Source organism: Mytilus galloprovincialis, chromosome 12, assembly GCF_965363235.1.
Source record: "Mytilus galloprovincialis chromosome 12, xbMytGall1.hap1.1, whole genome shotgun sequence".
NCBI classification, from domain to species: Eukaryota; Metazoa; Mollusca; class Bivalvia; order Mytilida; family Mytilidae; genus Mytilus; species Mytilus galloprovincialis.
In genome coordinates this window covers 48,445,452-48,467,670 of record NC_134849.1, presented here as the reverse complement: position 1 = coordinate 48,467,670, position 22,219 = coordinate 48,445,452, and the positions used below count along the sequence as shown (strand labels likewise).

The window sequence follows — 22,219 nt, the reverse complement described above, 5'->3', positions numbered from 1 at the left end:
TCTCTATGGAAGACGGATTAAAACTTTACCGTATTCAGGAACAAATAATTACAACAGGAGAACGTAAAAAACTTAACACATTATACAGCAAATAGACAATCTAGTGTTCAAAAACACATTATTCACGACTTCTGGAACAGATGGCGACGAGAATATCTCACTTCACTCAGGGAACAACATAGAAACACCGGAAATAACAACCAGATCATTAAAGTGGGCGACATTGTACAGATTCATGATGATACCCCAAGGACAGTGTGGAATATAGCGATTATCGTTAAGTTAGTTTATGGGAGAGATGGACTTTGTAGGTCTGCCATTTTACGCACTAAAAATGGTACGACATCTAGACCGATAAGTAAGCTATATCCACTTGAACTCTTATCAACAGATAGTCCGTGTGATTCTAGTGACAATACTATTACTTCAACTAGAAAAGCAAAAACTGATGCCAAGGAGAAAATCAAAAGTTGGATTCAACCGTTCCGTAAAACATAAAGACTGTTAAAGTGTAAATAGTTAAAGTTTTATTTCATTTGAGAGACAATAGTTATTTCATTTTAAGAATTTTTCTTTATTTATTACTTAAATTATCATTCGCGGGCCCCCAGGATGTTCAGGACTGTGTTCATTAGACGTTCGCGGTACCGCTATGTATGTATTGTAACGTCACGCTACTTATGACGTTGAGATTGATGTGCAAGATGGGTTTAGAATCATAACAAGAAGAAACAACTAGTAGTTCTTATTGTGCCTAACAAGTATCTGATAATACCACTCTAAGATAGGTAATTTCTGTACTGGCAATCCAATATTTTAATTTTTTTGGAGAAAAGTTTTTTCATCAATCCATCAACAACACCTAGCATTTACAAAAACTTACAGCCGTTTGAGTATGTAGGCAAAGGTAATATCTTTGGTTAGCTTGCTTACTAGCTGAACTGTGAAGTCATTATTAGGTCAGGTAAACTACCTTCCTTTAAAAGATGACTGGTCTGACAGATAACCAATCTATCTGTCTTAAGGACTAGGCTACTTCGAAAGGAGGGTAGTATACCTTACCTATCAATGACTTCAGGGTTCAGCTAGCAAGCAAGCTAACCAAAGATATTACCTTTGGCTACACACTCAATGGAATCGGCTGTAAAATAACAAACAATAGAGAACTGTCTAGAAATGTTACCCTCTTTCTAACAGGACTGTATCACCCCATGGCTTCCTCGTCTTTACAAATCCTTTACTGTCAACACTAGAATAGAAAATAGGAATAGGTTTAACAAAAAGAATATTGCTTTGTTCATTGGTTTACCTATGTATGATAAAACGTCACATATACATTGTATTCATGAGCTTTTATAAAAATAAATTAAGTCATATCAATTTCCATTATTAACAGAATCTGTATGAATGTTTCAATTAACCTTATCGCTATTCTCGGCTGACCAGAGTACTGCTTGAACTATTGACGTCATACAACAATCACTTTTCCATTGTGGCGTCAGATATTTTGTATCATGACGTCAAAATTGTACGGGAACCTGTGTAATCTCCATTAATGGCGGACAAATAGCGATAAGGTGTATATAGTGTGAAATTATTAATAAAGTATATATAGTCAAATAAATATATGAAAGTGATGTGTTCTTAACACTTTATCATTAAAAGCTAGAGACCATAATTAGAACAATCAATGTGATTAACATGCGATTTTTATGAGGCTTATAGTTGTACCTTTTAATAAGCTCTACTTTTTGGTAGTCGTGGATCTTTCAAAAATACCTGTACAGTATGTGTCTTGTTCACTATGGTGAATATTGTTGTTTACTTTCTCCTTATTTGGTGGACAGTTGTCTCATTGGCAATCATATCATATCTTCTCATATTATTATTTATGGCATAAATATATTTGTTTTAAGATGTCACTATTAACTAAAAAAAAATGTATAGGAAGCAAATTGTACTGACAAATGTTAAAATGGAAGTAGAATCTTTTATCTCTGAAATATATCTTACTTCTGAGGATCCCTGTAAGCTTTAATAAGTCTCAGAATTGATTTTCCATCAAAATGATGTGGTATTTCTAACCCAGCTATATCTAAAATTGTTGCTGCTATATCTATATTTGAAACCATGTTAGATATTCTGAAATCATAAATAATAACAGTTAGCATAACAAGCAATTATATAAACCAAGCTGAATAATGACATAACTGAAAAATAATAAAAGTGATGCTACCCAATTAAGTACTTGATCAGAGTTTTGTGGTAATAAGTATTGTGTATAAGTTTCATAATATTTGGTTGAGGCAAACTGAAGTTAGACAATGGAAACAAAATTTCAACATTGTAAAGGGCATTCCTCTAGAACAGTAAAAAGGATGCCACCAAAATTCACACTTGGTCTGTATTTTGTGGTACATTTGTAATAAGCATTGTGTATAAGTTTCATAACGTTTGGTTCATGTTAACTAAAGTTAGAGAGCAGAAAGGGAAAATTCAGCATTTTTTTCCCATATCAGATTTGCTCTAAATGCTCTAGTTTCAGAGATATATCCCAAAAACTGCATTTTACCCCCCACCCCCCATGTTCTATTTTTAGACATGGTGGCCATCTTGCATGATTGGCGGGGTCATCGGATACATTTTTAAAACTAAATATACATGTGGTGTATGAGCATGTTGAAATTGACATATTTGACTTCTTAAGGTTTTTTTACTCATAGCTTTCAGGAACTAGAGGCTCTCAAGAGCCTGTGTCGCTCACCTTGATCTATATGCCGCAGTGCATATTAAACAAAGGACACACTTCAATATCAAAGACAAAAATAGAATTCATGACAAAATTCTCTGTTTTTTTGTTTTTATTGGGTCAATTGGCAATTTTGGTCATGCTCACTTATTTGTAGATCTAACTTTACTGAACATTCTCTATCTATAATGATTTGGCTCAGTTGTTTCATAAAAGATTTTTGTAAAAGATTACAAAAATTTACGAAAAACTGTAAACTGACTTTAAAGGACAAAAACGAAAAATGCAACCATTATACTTTGCTTTAGTTTCAGAGATATAAACCAAAACTGAATTTTAACCCTGTGTTCTATTTTTAGTCATGTCGCCCATGTTGGTTGGCAGGCGGATCATCAGACACATCTTTGATAGATTGTGAGTTTGGTTTAATTTGTCTCAGTAGTTTCAGAGGAGAAGATATTTGTAAAAGATTACAAAAATTTAAAAAAACATTGTAAACAAGAATGTGTCCAAAGTACACGGATGCCCCACTCGCATTATCATTTTCCATGTTCAATGGACCGTGAAATTGGGTAAAAAATCTAATTTGGCCTTAAAAGTAAAAAGATCAACTAATAAGGAACATGTGTACTAAGTTTCAAGTTGATTGGACTTTAACTTCATCAAAAACTACCTTGACCTAAAACTTTAACCTGAAACTCACACTTTTAATTTCTATGTTCAGTGGACCATGAAAATAGGGTCAAAAGTCTAATTTGGTTTAAAAATATGAAAGATCATATCATAAGAATCATGTGTACTAAGTTTCAAGTTGATTGGACTTCAGCTTCATCAAAAACTACCTTGACCAAAAACTTTAACCTGAAACTGACACTTTTAATTTCTATGTTCAGTGGACCATGAAAATGGTGTCAAAAGTCTAATTTTGTTTTAAAATAAGAAAGATCATATCATAAGGAACATGTGTACTAAGTTTCAAGTTGATTGGACTTCAGCTTCATCAAAAACTACCTTGACCAAAAACTTTAACCGAAGTGGGACAGGCGGACGGACAGACGGAGGCACAGACGGACGCACAGACGAACGGAGGCACAGACCAGAAAACATAATGCCCCTCTACTATCGTAGGTGGGGCATAAAAATTTACTCCTGAAGGGATCAATTGACACTTTTGATCATGCTTACTAACATGTATAGCTTGCTGTACAATTTTGCTGTTTACAGTTTATCTCTATCTAGTATAATATTCAAGATAATAACCAAAAACTGAAAAATTTCTTTAAAATTACCAAATTCTAGGCATCAACCCAACAATGAAAATTTCAGGGCAGAAAGAACTTCACCTGGTGAACATAATTACCCAATATCAGATTTGCTCTAAATGCTTTAGTTTCAGAGATATATCCCAAAAACTGAATTTTACCCCCCATGTTCTATTTTCAGCCATGGTGGTCATCTTGGATGATTGGCGGGGTCATCAGATACATTTTTAAAACTAAATACCCTAAGGAATATATAGGCCAAGTTAGGTTTAATTTGGCTCATTAATTAGTTTCAGAGGAGAAGATCTTTGGGACAGGTGAGCTTAAAAGTATTATATCAGTCTGGGCCTATAAGATATTTCCTCATATTCCTTTAGGGTATCTTTTAGCAAAATATCTTTTGTAAGGTCTTGGTTGGTTTACCAGACAGAATTTCTTAATGCAATTTTTTTTTTCTTCAAATGTGTGTTTTATGGGCAATTTAACAAGGTTGTGAATACCTAATTTTAATATATATATCTTAAGATCTTCTTTACTCTCTTATCTCTAAATTAGTTAACATTTTTGGTTTGTTCTGATTAATTACACAGCATTACAAACTTACTTTGACCTTGGTAATATTCCCGGACCTCTCATGTACAATGGTACTCTAGTGTCAAAGTCGTATGGTAAAGCCTTTCCTTTAATCACCCCATACTGTCCCAAATGATATCCATGATCTGATGTGTACAAAATATAAGTATTGTCAAGTTCTCCTAACATCCATAGCTCATTACATACCTGTATAAATATAGTAATAAGACGATTAGTCTATTTCTAAACCATTCATACTTTCCAACTTTACAACTCTGTTGCATTTTTCGCAATAATAAAAACCTTGCATTAATTTCTGAATAATGTATTTAAATGTTTTGAATATGAAAAGGAGTAATAAAGCATTTATTTGTTCTAATAAGCAAGTGCAAATTAAATTGGTGGCATATATTTTGTAAATTTGTTTAACTTGGATGTTTAGTTAATAATGGTGTGAAACAAAGGTTTCAAACAGAATTTAAATTAAAATATTAAATATAGTAACAGTATCCATCTTGGTTGGTCCTAACATGCAATTTAAACAGAACAACACTTTTTATTATTTTTTTACTTTTTTCTGGGCAACTTTGAAATTTGTTTAATAAAGACATTAAGTATCTGAAGACTAATACCTTATCTACTAAATCGTCAACACTCTGTAAAGTTTGGAGCCTTTTCTGTTGTAAAACATCAGTGAATCTCTGTTCAATAGGTTCCATTTTACCTGTTACTTTTAATAAATACTGTTTATCATAATTTGGGGCTACATTCCAACTTGGTGTCCTGAAAAATAAAATTTGAAAAAAAACTCATGGAATTTTGAGCTGGGCTACATTCCAACTTGGTGTCCTGAAAAATAAAATTTGAAAAAAAACTCATGGAATTTTAAGCTTTAAGTATATACAAAAAGCTAATGTTGAAGACTTAATTTTGACTTTAAGATGGGAGATATTTCCAGTTTAGTTGTTGTTGGGTTGATGTCCAACATCTCCTTGAGGTGGTACCTAACACTACAGGAAGATCTCTGTAAAATCAGCTAAACGTTTTAATTACGTTGTGTTGTTAAGGGAATATTAAGCTTCTCAATGATCAAAATAAGCGTTTGTCAAACTGCTATATAACCAGTGTAATTTTTCTGATAAAACAGTTGGTTCAAAATTTTTGAATTTTATATATTTTTGTTAAAGGGTCAAAGTAAATACTGTGTTAAAATTTTAAGAAAATTAAACGAGCCAAATCAATTTTAGTTAAAGTGTTAGGTACCACCTTAACTAGCATTGTCTGAATTATTTTGATTTATAGTACTGGCTGTACAACATAAATTCAGACAAACATTTTTGTTTTCCCTGTTATCTAATATCATCATGATTGTGAAAACCAGATGTTTGTTGATAAACAATTTTTTGCACTGGTATGAACAATACATTTCCATACTTTTTCCCTATTTTTATTTGAAAGTCCTCATACAAATTTGACACATTTATAGCAATAGTTACTGATTGTTGTAAAATCTTCTACTTGTGTGTATAGGTCACCTATCAGTGTTTTTATCTGATATATTACAAAACTTTAGTTTGTTTCAGTAAATTGTTTGATCATAAATTAGAGGCAACAGTAGATACTGAGATTCAAATCTATTATACAAAACAGAACAGAATGACATTAATTCAACATGGGATACAGGAAGCTGGGGTCTCATTACACATGCTAATGCATAAACCTATGAAATGCATTATTTTAATACATTGATAAATCATTTGTTACATTATGTATATTACAAACTTACTAAATGTATTATTATGAAACATGTATTATATAGATATAAGAAGATGTGGTATGAGTGCCAATGAGACAACTCTCCATCCAAGTCACGATTTATAAAAATAAACCAGATTCATGACTTAGGACAAATGCAAACAATTGCAGCGGGTTTAAACGTTATAATAGTACCAAACCATCACCTTTAACTGAAACAATAGTGTAACATCACAACATAGAAAGACACACTATAAAATATCAATTGGAATGGCTTAAGGGGGCTCCTGGGTATAAATAAAATTTCTTTTCTAATACAGGATTTTGCTATATTTTTTTATAAATGAATTTAATCATATACTTAAAAAAAAAATGAAATAAAAAAATGGGGTCACCGTTCATTTAAGCTCACAATCTGCCTTCGGAAGAAGCATACATTTTTGTTGATGTCTTTTTTTCTGTTGAGCTAATAGTAGAAATAGAGGTTATATCGAAATAAAAAAATAACCTAACTACAGAAATCGCTTAAATTTTACAATTATTTAGTTTATGTACAATTTAAATTTTACAATTATTTAGTTTATGTACAACTTAATCATATACTTAAAAGAAAAATGAAATAAAAAAATGGGGTCACCGTTTTATTTGAAAACAATAATAAAAAATATAGGTCACCGATGAGTTAAAAAAATATTTCCAATTTTATGCCAAAAAATGGCATTTTTGCACCTAAGGGAGATAATTTGGAGCTTTTTCAATGATATAAACATTTTAAAAGTCATCTGGGACCAAACCGAATCCCATGGGTTGATTTTGTACCATAACATAAAGAATTAACTGATAGTGTAATAAATAAATTTTGTAATGAAAAAATAAAGGTTTAAAATATTGCTAAAATTTTTGTACCCATGAGCCACCTTAACTCAATCAAAAGACATATTAACACAAGTAAACATACACTGAGCAAATAAATATGATCTTATATACAATGTATATACAAAATCAATCAAATAAAATAAGGAATGAATAATTAAAGAAACAGTATTAAACTATAGATAACTATAGATGTCCTTAGCCGTATTTGGCACAACTTTTTAGAATTTTGGGTCACCTTTGATCTTCGATTTTGTACTTTTTGTCTTTCTTTACTATTTTGATCTGAACGTCACTGTAGACGAAACGCATGTATGGTGTATTAGATTATAAGCCTGGTACCTTTGATAACTGTCAAAATGTCCTATTGTAATGTTTATTTGTGTATTTCTCGGTCCTGAATATTCTTGCATTTATTTGTACTGTAGTCCTGTTATGTAATGTTGTCATTTTAATGTTATATTTAACATTGCCGTAAAAGCATGAGGTTTGGCTAGCCACAAAACCAGGTTCAACCCACCATTTTTTTTCTTAAAATGTCCTGTACCAAGTCAGGAAAATGGCCATTGTTATATTATAATTTGTTTCTGTGTGTATTACATTTTAGTATTGTGTTTCTGTTGTGTCATAGTTCTCCGTTTATGAATTTTGAACAGTGGTATACTACTGTTGCCTTTATTTATACCCCCTGTGAAATGCTGAAACAATTTCAGAAAAACAACAATTACCTATAGAATCTCTTATGATAAAAGAGATGTTATATGTATAACACATACCTATGAAATGTATTATTATAAAAGAGATGTTGATATTGCGGGGCTGCATCCTCAGGACCATGTGGCGCTGGAGTACTCAGTACCATTAAAACTGGTCTGAAATATAGAACATATCCAGATTTGAGCACATATTAAAATACTAAAATGTAGGCGATTTATAATATGAAACAGGAATAAAACAAGAGTGTACACGCTGAAATGTCTCGCCTTCTTTACTAATCATTGATATTATGTTGATAGTCCTAAATATAAAGTTTTTTTTACAAATGTCACATAAACTTAACATTAACCAAAAAATCTAAATATTGACCAATGAACCGTGAAATTGAGGTCAAGGTCAAATAAAATCAAGGCGACTGACATATAGATCATAAAATATTTCCATACACTAAAAATAGTTGACCTATTGCATAAAGTATAAGAAAAAAAGACCAAAACTCAAAAATTTATCTTTGACCACTGATCCATGATCCAAGGTCAGATGACACCTGCCAGCTATACATGTTCACCTTACAATTATTCTATACACCAAATATATAAACCTATTGCATACAGTATAAGAAAAACAGACCAAAACACAAAACTTAACTATAACCACTGAACCATTAAAATGAGGTCAAGGTCAGATGACATCTGTCAGCTGGACATGTACACCTTACAGTGCTTCCATACACCTAATATACTAGACCTATTGCTTACAGTATCCGAGATATATGGACTTGACCACCAAAACTTAACCTTGTTCACTGATCCATGAAATGAGGTCAAGGTCAAGTGAAAACTGTCTGACTGGCATACAGACCTTGTACCAAATACAGTTATCCTATTACTTATAATAAGAGAAAGTTTAACATTGCAAAAAATCTTAACTTTTTTTTCAAGTAGTCACTGAACCATGAAATGAGGTCAAGGACATTGGACATGTGACTGACAGAAACTTTGTAACATGAGGCATCCATATACAAAGTATGAAGCATCCAGGTCTTCCACCATCTAAATTATAAAGGTTTTAAGAAGTTAGCTAACACCGCCGCTGCCATAGCTACCGCCGCCGGATCACTATCCCTATGTCAAGCTTTCTGCAACAAAAGTTGCAGGCTGAACTAAAACATACATGTGTGTTTAAGTGTGGGTGTGTTGGTGAGTCTGGGCAAAAACTCTACAAAAGGCTTCTGCACTTCATACGAAATGCACTTAGGTCAACACTTTTACACCCCAATAAATTTACAAAAAGAAGCATTCTATTCTTAAATAACGTAAAAATTGTGTTAAAACTGTTATAAATTCAAATGTTGACCCAATATGAAATAGAGTTCAATTTTCCAAGTTCAAAATATCATGCCAAAGAAGAAAATTATAAAATCTTTTTGAACATAATATGTTTTCCATTTGAGATAGATGTATTACAGTATTGTTTCAAAGTTTAGAATGTCAATGGTCAAAATTTTGACCTATAAGGGTTCTATTTTCCAAGGTAGGTGAGTCAAAACACCATGGCAAGGAAAACATGTTTTAAATTCTTTTCAAATGTTTTGTTTTGCATTTAAGATACTTATTGCATACTATACTTATACTTATTACATAAAATATTGTGTAAATGCTATCATAAATTACCATTTTGACACAGGTATAGTTGGTTTAGTTTACCATGGCTAAGAAAAAGTGTTGTAAAATCTTTTCCAACATATGCTTTCCATTTAAAATACTTAATTAAGCATTATAATTAGATCACATAGCTTTGATTATTTGTAATTCTGATATCTTAAGAGGGTTAAATTTTCCCATGAAACAAGCATCAATTTATCATGGTTAAGAAATCTTATCTAAAATCTTTCAAAACATATATTTTTAGTTCAAGGTACTAATTACCACATTATAACTAGGTAACTGACACATCATCAGGAGCCCAGCATCAAACTGATGCATACAAAGCAATTCATGTTCATGGCTTGTCAATATCTTTAAATTTTGACACCAGCAAAAAATTCAGGAAATTCTATTGAAAAAATACAAGATATGTTAAAATCCAATAACATTAACTTATCTGAGAAACCAACAATCTTTGATTCAGAGAACAATTTTGAAAAACAAATCATACCTACATATCATTTTTTTTATTAATATCTTCAAAAAGAAAATGTTTCTTAAGATCTATAACTTTTAACAAAAACTAAGTTTATACCATAATTCTGACAGTAAGGAACAATTTTGAATGCATATTAGATCTATATATCATTTTTTTGTTGAAATCTCAACAAGATAATTATATCTCAATATTTGTGATTTTTTTCTTCTTCACAAGTACTTCTTATTGTACCCTATATTAAACAATTTACAAAAGCATATTTAAAAAAAAAACAAGAATGTGTCCATAGTACACGGATGCCCCACTCGCACTATCATTTTCTATGTTCAGTGGACCATGAAATCGGGTGAAAAATTTTAATTTGGAATAAAAATTAGAAATATCATATCATATGGAACATGTGTACTAAGTTTCAAGTTGATGTAACTTTAACTTCATCAAAAACTACCTTGACCATAAACTTTATCCTGAATTTCGCACTATTATTTTCTATGTTCAGTGGACCCTGAAATTGGGGTCAAAACTATAATTTGGCATTAAAATTAGAAAGATCATATCATGGGGAACATGTGTACTAAGTTTGAAGTTGATTGGACTTCAACTTCATCAAAAACTACCTTGACCAAAAACTTTAACCTGAAGCGAACGGACGCACAGACGGACGCACAGATGGACGAACGAACGAACGGACGCACAGACCAGAAAACATAATGCCCCTCTATTATCGTAGGTGGGGCATAAAAATGTACCTTAAACTGATCTAATCACAAACTAATACATGTAAACTAAGCAAAAAATTCAGTCATGAATAGACCATGACTGAGGTAGCAGGGCCAAATAATCTCTATGGAAATGAGATGTTCTAATGCTTATAAAACTGAATACCAATTAACATTGGCCTACCAATAATGGTTCCTCTTGAACTGACCTTATCACAAACTAATACATGTTAACTAAAGCCAATCAGTGTTTCAAATTAGTGGTGGTCCGAGGTCCAGGACCTATCAGATTTACTGTCATACTTCTGGTTTGGTTATTAGCTGCACCCGATGGACTTTCAATTTTATTGTTTCAGAAAACATATATATGATGAATTTCTTTATGAAACATTTTGTTATAACTTGTAAATTGATATGGAAATAAGTAACTGACACTGTGCTTAAATTTATTTTATAACTTAGTGATCTGCTTCCTAGTTCATTAAGAGTACAGCGTTTTAGATAACAATTTTCATGGGTGCTTTTGTCAAGGTTCATGTTCATCTTATTTCACATGTGGTTTTCAACACTGCTAAACCATGAGTTTGTTTTGCTTTGGTGTCACGTCTTCTAAGAGAATAAAATTGAGAATGGAAATGGGGAATGTGCCAAAGAAACTACAACCCGACCATAGGGCAGACAACAGCAGAAGGTCACCAACAGGTCTTCAATGCAACGAAAAATTCTCGCACCCATAGGCATCCTTCAGCTGGCCCTTAAACAAATATATACTGGTTCAGTGATAATGAACATCATACTAAACTCCAAATTGTACACAATAAACTAAAAGTTAAAATAATACAAGACTAACAAAGTTCAGAGGCTCCTGACTTGGGACAGGCGCAAAACTGCAGCGGGGTTAAACATGTTAAAACTACTTTGGGTGTAGCTAAACAAAAGAAGTCTGACAAAGAAGCAATGAAAGTTCAAGCAAGAATAAAAGATTCGAAAGCAAGATACATGAGCAAAAATTCAGGTCTCATTGGCAGAAAGATAACCCTTGGCTTCAATAAGCTTCAATAAACTATTTTCTAATTACAGACTTTTGAATATGGATTATATAATTTTTCAACAAATAGTGTAATCTGTAGTAGGACATCCTAGTACTCTGTTAAGCAAGAGCAACCAAAAGAAGCAATATCAAGCACATAACTGGTGTAATATTGGTTGAACGATTACTGTTTTCCAATGATTTTGTTATGTACAGAAAACACTGACAACTCTTCATGAATCCTAGATTTTGATTGGTGCCCTGTACAAAAGGTGACCAATCAGCAGTCAGTTCTGCTTTATCGAGATAACCCAGAGCTAATTCTGAATGATTGATCAACGTTTTTTTCTTTGTCAATGCATTTAGGAATTAATTTAGACACTGTTACAGGTAGTAACAGGAAACTAACAAGCAGAGTTTTGTCATATGGCCCGGCCCCCCTTTTGCAGGTAAAATTTGGTTGATTATATAGGAAATCACTAAAGCATGCTTAAAGTGAAAAGTAAAATCACAAAAATACTGAACTCAGAGGAAAATCAATTCGGAAAGTCCATAATGAACCCTCTTTATTTTCTCAGAAAACATAGAAATAACACTAAGTTTTGCTGCATTATCTGATGAAGCTCCAATATTTTGAAAAGAGAATCATCATCATTCTCAATAATTGTTTGGTTTCAAAGATATTACATTCTTCTGCATGAATCATTTCTATTGTAAATATCTAGGACATCATCATGTAAAAACATGTGCACTCCCTATTGCCTACACCGATAACAAAGAATATATCTTTTCTATGGTTTTTCATACTGTATTTTCAAGATATCTAGTGCCTAAAATCACACATATCCCAATTTAAATTCAATATCAGGAAAATTTAGAGGATAAAAAAAGAATTTGAATATATTTTCCTACAAACCAAAAATCTTATTTTCTAATGGAAGGCTCTGATTTGTGTCATGTGATCAATTGTTCACTTATGTGATTCTTGATAGATTGGACATACTAAATAATTTTTGGTCACATCAGATGATAACTAGTTTTTGTGACAAAGCATTATCTTTTCTGTGTTGAAGTAAGAGAAGGATAATCAAATACCTTTTAGGAAAATACTGTTTGCTTCTTTTGAGGAATGTCACACTGTCATTAGCAATCAAATCAGTAAAGTAATCCTGATAATAGTTATCTTCATGTTTCATCTTCTGTCCATTAAAATTAACTGTATAATTATAAAAGCGAGAATTTTTGACAAGTCCTAACCATTCTCTCCAGCCAGCTGGTATGTATGTGCCATTATATTCATTTAAATATTTACCAAAGTAACCTACAAAATAAAAAAAGTTTGATATAATAAATGAATGATTCCAATGGGACAACTTTTCTTCAATTTACAAGAGGATACATTTTTCATCTTGTTTACAAATTCAGTTTTTGAAAATCTAATTTAAACATTGATATTTCAGGGGCAATAACTCCAAATAGGGTTTTGTAATTCTATGAAGTTTGGCCTGCTGATCATTTTACCTTTGTCAGTTTTACTCTTACTGTTTACAAGAAATCACTTATAGTATGGTTCAGCCAAACTTAAATGTGTTGTATTTTAGTATGGACAATGTAAAATGTAGTGGTACTGTTGCAAATTGAGTTAACATAATGACATCTACACAATGCAGTTCATGTAATCTCAAACAAGGTTTTCCGCAGGGCGCAGCTTTATACGACCGCAGAGGTCGAACCCTGAACAGTTGGGGCAAGTATGGACAAAACATTCAAGCGTGATACAGCTCTGAATTTGGATTGTGATCAAATTTTTGACATTACATGGGTTTTTTTTTACACAAAACAAATGTCAAGATTTTACAAATCAATTAAAGATTTCTTCTCCAAACTTTTTAAATCTAAAATTAAATAGTTGACACAGCATAGGTTTCTGACACAGAATGAATGTGGTCTAATGAACTTAAAAGTTCTTTTTTGCCTTTGAGCAATTCACTATGCTGTTGAATATTAATCCTCTCAAAAAAATGTTTGAAGAAATTTTCTTTTTATTTATGAAATCTGAAATGAGAAAAATTTAAACCCCCCCCCCCCTTTTTATTTCACATCCCCGTTTCCCTTTTTCCAAAACTGATATCAATTCAAATTTCTAACAGAGTTTGCAACAATAACTACTCTTTTAAATACATCATAAAATATTAAAATGTAAAATAAAGTGCTTGTTATCACTGAATGGTAAAGATTGGTTGGTAGTAAAAGTGAATATACATTGTTTATTGTATAAAACAATAAAAAAAACTTCATCAGCAACATTTTATATAAGATAAGGAAAAAAAGCTTCATCAGCAACATTTTATATTGGCAAATTTCCAATGAAGTTATTTACATAAAGTTATTGGCATATAAAAATAGAAAATGACATCATAGTGATGTCTGGCAAATTTCCAACATATATTATCAACTACTATTCTATACAAAGAAAGATAACTCCAATTGAAAATTAATTGCTATTGCATAATATTGTGCAATTAGATATTTCTTGCTATTGTGCAATACTGTGCAATTGAAAATTTCTTGCTATTGCACAATACTTGATGTGGAATCCTGATTTGGACCAACTTGAAAACTGGGCCCATAATCAAAAATCAAAGTACATATTTAGATAAAGCATATCAAATAAGCCCAAGAATTTAATTTTTGTTAAAATCAAAAATTTTGGACCCTTTGGACCTTAATGTAGACCAATTTGAAAACTGGACCAAAAATTAAGAATCTACATACACAGTTAGATTTGGCATATCAAAGAACCCATTTATTCAATTTTTGATGAAATCAAACAAAGTTTAATTTTGAACCCCCATTTGGACCAACTTGAAAACTAGGCTAATAATTAAAAATCTAAGTACATTTTTAAATTCAGCATATCAAAGAACCCCAAGGATTCAATTTTTGTTAAATCAAACTAAGTTTAATTTAAGACCCTTTGGACCTTAATGTAGACCAATTTGAAAACGGGACCAAAAATTAAGAATCTACATACATAGTTAGATTCGGCATATCAAAGAACCCCAATTATTCAATTTTTGTTGAAATCACACAAAGTTCAATTTTGGACCCTTTGGGCCCCTTATTCCTAAACTGTTATGACCAAAACTCCCAAAATCAAACCCAACCTTCCTTTTATGGTCATAAACCTTGTGTTTAAATTTCATAGATTTCTATTTACTTATACTAAAGTTATGGTGCGAAAACCAAAAATAATGCTTATTTGGGCCCCTTTTTGGCCCCTAATTCATAAACTGTTGTGACCTCAACTCAAAAAATCAATCCAAACCTTCCTTTTGTGGTCATAAACCTTGTGTTAAAATTTCATTGATTTCTATTTACTTAAACTAAAGTTATTGTGCGAAAACCAAGAATAATGCTTATTTGGGCTCTTTTTTGGCCCTTAATTCCGAAACTATTGGAACCAAAACTCCCAAAATCAATCCCAACCTTCCTTTTGTGGTCATAAACCTTGTGTCAAAATTTCATAGATTTCTATTCACTTAAACTAAAGTTATAGTGCGAAAACCAAGAAAATGCTTATTTGGGCCCTTTTTGGCCCCTAATTCCTAAAATGTTGGGACCAAAACTCCCAAAATCAATCCCAACCTTCCTTTTGTGGTCATAAACCTTGTGTTAAAATTTCATTGACTTCTATTTACTTTTACTAAAGTTAGAGTGCGAAAACTAAAAGTATTCGGACGACGACGACAACGACGACGCCAATGTGATAGCAATATACGACCAAAAAATTAAAATTTTCGCGGTCGTATAAAAACGATACAAATAGACAACACTTACCTGTACGATAACCTGCATTGCTTAAATATGTAGCGAAACTCCTCGACTCATGGTTGGCCTGCCAATATGGCGAAGAGCAATTCTCATTGTTTGTATATACATGATGATTATGTGTGTACATCCCAGTTAAAAAAGAACTACGAGAAGGACAACACATTGGTGTGCTGACAAATGAATTGTTGAAATGAACTCCCTGATCTCTCATCCATTTTAATGTCTTTGGCATTACATGCATAGAACCTAAAAAGAAATTATCAACATTATGGTATAACTCTATATACTGAGAACCTATAAAGAAAATAACACCGTTCAGTATCATCCAAAGAGCAAGAGGTTCTGAAAAAATATTGAATGTAAAGCTGTTTTCAAGATCATACTTGCATTTTAACCCTAAAGTATATTTGACATCGTGACATTTCTGCCCCCTATTTTCTCTATCTATAATTAATGGTTAATGAGATAAAGGTAAAACCTATTTGCTTTTAATTTTTAGTCTTTGAGACCATTTTTCAGTCTAACATGTTTGTGATTGCTTATAACAAGGATCAATCAAATGTGACAAAAGTTGTGAAAAAAATAAATAACTGACATCGGCAATCCATATAATTGACAACAATTTTGATATTTACTTCAGCAATCTCCTTTACATGAAACATTTATTCCTGATTTGGAAAAAAATAATAAATTAAAGAGTTAACCATCAGACTGCAACTAAAAAATAAGTAGAAACTAAACATATCTTGCACTTGCTACTGTTTCTTTGCCATTCCTTTAAGTTCTAGTTTATTTTGTGTGGTAGCTAGTATCTACCTTAAATTCCATACTTTTTTCATTTCAATATAAAGAAAATAAAAAACATACCTAAAAGTTCATCCTGATCATCAGTAATAATCACAATAATGTTTGGTTTATCATTTTTCTTCTTCTTGTTTGAACGTCTGTTATAGATATCCTCTTTGTATGGAGAACGCTGGGCAATGCATGAACATATCAGTGTCAATATGCACATTTCATATATTAGAAAGCACTTAAATCCTTTCATCTTCCCTATCTTATACCTCAAATAGACAAATTAATTACTTGGTCAGGTATTTCTAACAATGTAATTCTACTGTTCATAACTCTTCATTGATTTTTTAAAATAACATGTACGTTTCTTCTTTGGTGTTATACATGTGTCTGCTTTACACATTTATAAATGAAGTTACAGTAATACATGTATCTTTAAGAGCATATCTCTTTAATAACATATGTTGGTGCTGATATGATTGCTGTTGTTAAGTTGCTCGTGTTGAGATTCTGTTTTTGTGTGCTTTGTGGTTCATATCATACCAGTCCTCTTTATTGGAGTCATTGTGATGTATCAATAGTTTTTATAAAATAATAACAAGAGTATACACAGTGAAATGTCTCACCTTCATTGCCCACAATTGATTTTATGTTGAGAGTCCTAAGTATAAAGCTTTACTACAAGTATCACATAAACATTACATGATCCAAGAAAATGAGGTCAAGGTCAGATAAACCAAAACAAAAAATACATGTACACCTTAAAATCTTTTAAAACATCAAATACAGTTGACCTATTGTTTATAGTTTCTATGAAACTGACTTAACCAAGAACTAAATATTGACCAATGAACCATGAAAATGAGGTAAAGGTCATATGAACCATGCCAGACATACATGCATGTTCGCCTTACAATCAATATATGCATAAAATATAGTTGACTTATTGCTTATAGTATCAAAGAAACACACTTGACCATGAAAACTTAACATTTACCATTTAACTATGAAAATGAGGTCAATGTCAGATGATACTTGCCAGACTTTACAATCCTTCGATACAACAAATATAGTTGTCCTATTGCTTACAGTTTTAGAAAAACACACCAAAACACCAAAACATACCACTAAGTAATGAATTGTGAAATATATTCTTCAATATCATATTTTTATATAGATAGTACTATAAAATTGAGGATAAGTGAAAGGAACTTGAGATAATTATCACAAGGTTTCTTGGTATTCAGTAGGAATGAAACTAGCTAATATTTGAAAACAGCTTAATCTGATTAGCAATTTGTTGACAGTCATCTCTCACTGATTGTAAAGTACCTGGTGAGTAGTCTGCTACAAAGGTGAATACACTTTCTACTTTAATATATCAGTACACATATCTGTTAAATTACTTAATAATAAAACTTGCAATACATCTGATAAGCTGTCAAAATATTGACACTTACTGTCAAAATAATGTATCAATTATAATTATACATTCAGTCAAAACATGGATGTATGTAACCTATTTTGTCAGTCCTTTTTAACTACCAAAAAAAAATACAGAACTAGAATTATTACTGTTAAAAATAACATAATTAAACACATACCTTTACATAATTAGAGTTTAGAAAGAGCAATTTTGTATTTATAGCTTACCCAAATTACATTTTTTCCTGAAAATTTTTGTCTTTTTGTTTATATTTAAGAAACAGAATAAAGTGTGCTTCATGTGCATGGGTGTTGGGTGAACAATTTTATTAAGGAGTTAGAGCAAATATTGTAGTTAGAATAATGGCTACTGGTAAGATGGCTTTTTTTCAGGCTGTAAAACCTTATTGACAAGATTGTTAAAAGTCCTGCTCAGGATGATGGTCTAGTACATATCAATATTAAATGAACAAGGTTTCCATCCATCCTTAGCAAAAAGCTATCAAAGCAATAATTCACAAAAATTTGTAAGGGTTCCATGGAACCCAGTGTCTTGCCTACTTTTGTTGTTAATCGCAGACTCAACAAAAATGAGGAAAAACATAAATAAAAATTTCCCTCTCGATACTGTCTTTTGATTGAAAGAAGCTTCCAAGTTTGGTTAAAAATCCAGGATAGTTTATGAATCTAATAAATGTTTTATAAACTTTAACTGCAGACTGTATGTAATGTTAACTGGAAGAAAAACTAAGTCCATTTATAAGTAAAATACGGAAAAAGTGAATTTTTTTTTTATAAAATTTACTTCTGAATAATATCTTATGATCAGAAACAAGCTTTTGTCTAAGTTTGCTAGAAATCCAGGATAGTTTAAGAACATTATAAAAATTTTAAAAACTTAAACCACAGAGTGAATGTTTTGTTTCTGGCAAAAAAACTAAGTCCATTTGTAAGTTAAATACGGAAAAGTGGAAAATTATTTTTACAAAATTTTCTTCTTGATACTGGTACTATCTTATGATCATAAACAAGCTTCTGTCCAAGTTTGGTACAAATCAAGGATAGTTTGTGAAAGTTATTAAAATTTTAAAAACTTTAACCACAGAGTGAATGTAATGTTTCCTCACAGAAAAACTAAGTCCATTTATAAGTAAAATACGGAAAAAATGGAATTTAATTTTTACAAAATTTACTTCTGGATACTTTCTTATGATCATAAACAAGCTTCTGTCCAAGTTTGGTAGAAATTCAGTATAGTTTAAGAAAGTTATTAAAATTTCAAAAACTTTAACCACAGAGTGAATATTTGTGGACGCAGCCGACGACGGAATGTAGGATCGCTTAGTCTCGCTTTTTCGACTAAAGTCGAAGGCTCCACAAAAATCGATGACAAAAACTACTTACCCAAGTTTTTTATGCAAGACCAGTTCTAGCTGTACTAAGAGGTTACATATATTACATCATATTGAATCCATTTACAAATTTTAAATGTTAAAGAAGGTTAATTCTCTACTTCAAAATGCTAGTCCTATAGCTACAAAAGAGGCGACAATAATAGTATGTTCTAAACTGTTCTAAACTTCATATAGAATATTCATCTCACTTTGGGCACAAATATAAACTGACAAGCTGCTTCATTATAACTACATTATAATTATTTATAATTCCTTGATGTAATATCACACAAATAAAATAGCAGTATTCATTCAAACAGTAAGAAATAGCAGTAATATATATATGCTGCTATCAACATTTGTATTTAGGAGTAAACGCTACATATATTTGCTTGCTATTTACGTTTTTTTGTTCTGAAAATACAAGATTTTTGAAAAAATTAACTAATCTCCATTAGGTTATGCTGAGTACAAATTTTGCTTGGCCTGTTAATGATTCATATTATCTCATGGTTGTGTTATCATCATCTATGCAATTGCATATATAAATCACACATCAAAAGAAATTCCATTTAAAGTTAAATGATCTTTAGATTTGTTCAGCAGCTTTGTCTGGGTGCTTTGATACAGTCCTGAAATTCAATGACATTATTTACAGGCTGTTTAAAAATGAATACATTATTTGCAAAACATTTGTTCCATCCTATTCAGAGCATCTAATGTTTTATTTTTGTGTCCTGTTTTATGAACTTTATCATTCTTCTATTGTCTACGGTAAAAGTCGCGTCACCCAAATTCAAACTTGATCTGTGTTTTGTGTTTTGTGTTTTGCTTATAAGATTCAGAATGTTTGGGTGAGGCAAACATAATTTAAAGAACAGAAATCAATTTCAGGACTTACAGACCTTCAGACGTGTGGATGTATTCAGTATGGACAGACAGACAAGTGTAAAACTTAATAAAATAGTTAAAATGTACCAAGAAGTTGTACTAGCAAGATTACTACAGAATAATCAAGTTCCTAGTGCTATACTGGAACTTAATTTTCTAACCTTACATTTCCAAGTGGAAAATTATCATAAAGGTCATAGATAGACACAGATTTTTAAGCTCATCTAAGATATTGCTATAATATATAATATATTCGGTTAACTTTTTACACAAATTTTATAACCTCCAATAAACATGAATTAAGAAATAAATGTGTGGTTGCACAGACAATATTGACTTTCAAAGGCATTACTCCCACAAAAAATATTTGATCTGCACCCATTGGAGATATTAGTGATATAAACCTTCAATATCTGCAATGAGGAAAGTATATGTGCGTGCACAAACCAATATGGGTTTTCCATATTATTTTCATTTCTAAGCCATAACTACCACAGAAATTATCTATCAGCACTGATTATGAAATCATATGAGAATTTGCTGATGTAATTGTAGATAAAAATTTCATTAAATAGTATTTACATTTCATAACACAAAAAAAGCTTTTGATATCAGTAATGACTTACAAAACATCAGAAAAGATATTGCGGTTGTTAACCTTTGAAATATTTATCATCATTAAGGGAATACGATACAGAAAGAAGTATTTTTTTCCAAAAACTTTTGACATAAAGTCAATTGCTGATATGCACTATTGAAATATTCAATGAAAAGTTACCTTAATGAATGACATATTTTGAGATAATTTATTTTTTTAGTTTTAATATTACTTGTTTTAACTCAACTTTCAAACAGAATGATATAATTTCAGGGATTTTTTTTCTTGCAATTCCTATCAAACATTCTGGAAGTAGTATAAAGTCAATTGCAATAGAAAACTGTAGAGAAACATGGTGGATATACAAACACTTCATTTGAACATATGTGGATAGTTTTCTTATTGGTAATCATACCACATCTCCTTGTTTCTTGTTAACTTTACTGACTTTCTGGTGGATTTTGAATGTTTATTCTTAGTAACGTTATAAAAACAAAACGCGTTTAATTTTTTTCTACCCTTATATTTGTATGATAATACACCTAAACTCTGATAAGAAAAGAACCACTAAAAATGTTGATTTTCTTATTATAATTGTTTACATTTTATAAACAAAGAGTAAAAAATGTTCAAGGGATATCAATTGTCAAAATTTTTACACCAGGAAATAATTCAGGATATGTTTATGTAAATATCAAATTTCGTTAAAATCCTAGCACTAATTTTTTTTTAATTTATTTTGGAAGCCATTCCAACAATATTGGACAACAGACAAGAATTGACATCGGGAATAAATTTGAAATAGCAATGACCTATGTATCAACTTTCATTAAAATGTTAGCACAAAACAAAGCACATTAAAAAAAGTAATCTTAAAATCTATGTTAATTTTATTCAAAGAATGTTCATGTTTACATGTACCAGCTGATTTTGTAACTATCTCTGTTTGGTTTTTTTAATCATTCCCAAGTAACACAAAGACTGATGTTAAAAGTAAAAACTTGTTTTTGTAATGATAATGAAGTGAAAATATACAATTATATTTGGCCTGTCTGGGAATTTTATCTAAATATAATAAATGACAAGATATACAGATTGCAGTTGATGCACAGTTGTCAAATGTATGATTTGTGATGTGAATGGTATGACATCTGTGTGGTCTCAACTCAACTTATAACCCTCATTGTAACCTACCTATATGTACTGTAAACCCAACTTTTAAAATACTTCTTCAGCATATTTATAGGTAAACATTATGTAGACAGTGAATGGTTTTTAAACAAAGTGGAGTTATTCATTCCCCAAATTGTAGTAACATTGAACCTTAACTTATTATGTGTTTCTTAGATAGTTTATCTATACACATTTGCTATTATAAAGTGTAAGATATTTTGATTACTGTTGATTAAATACCTGCATATTCTTTTGAAGTGGTTTTAATTTACATAGAGGTAAACTG

The 22,219-nt window shown here is 31.1% G+C and overlaps 1 protein-coding gene across 3 annotated transcripts in view; it reads right to left on the bottom strand.

The window, feature by feature from the left end:
- Positions 1-22,219, bottom strand: part of LOC143054058 (extracellular sulfatase Sulf-1-like) — a 68,486-nt gene that overhangs the window by 29,933 nt on the left and 16,334 nt on the right. For 2 of the 3 annotated variants that reach the window (XM_076226921.1, XM_076226923.1), the window contains exons 3-10: positions 16,525-16,721; positions 15,664-15,903; positions 12,919-13,144; positions 7,989-8,084; positions 5,217-5,367; positions 4,616-4,791; positions 2,014-2,142; positions 1,184-1,249 (exon numbers count right to left, since the gene is read on the bottom strand). In XM_076226921.1, the coding sequence (XP_076083036.1) occupies positions 1,184-1,249; positions 2,014-2,142; positions 4,616-4,791; positions 5,217-5,367; positions 7,989-8,084; positions 12,919-13,144; positions 15,664-15,903; positions 16,525-16,705 (1,265 nt within the window). In that variant the 5' untranslated portion in view covers positions 16,706-16,721. Of the gene's footprint in view, positions 1-1,183; positions 1,250-2,013; positions 2,143-4,615; positions 4,792-5,216; positions 5,368-7,988; positions 8,085-12,918; positions 13,145-15,663; positions 15,904-16,524; positions 16,722-19,281; positions 19,412-22,219 lie in introns of all 3 variants that reach the window. The other variant, XM_076226922.1, reaches the window with a different exon arrangement.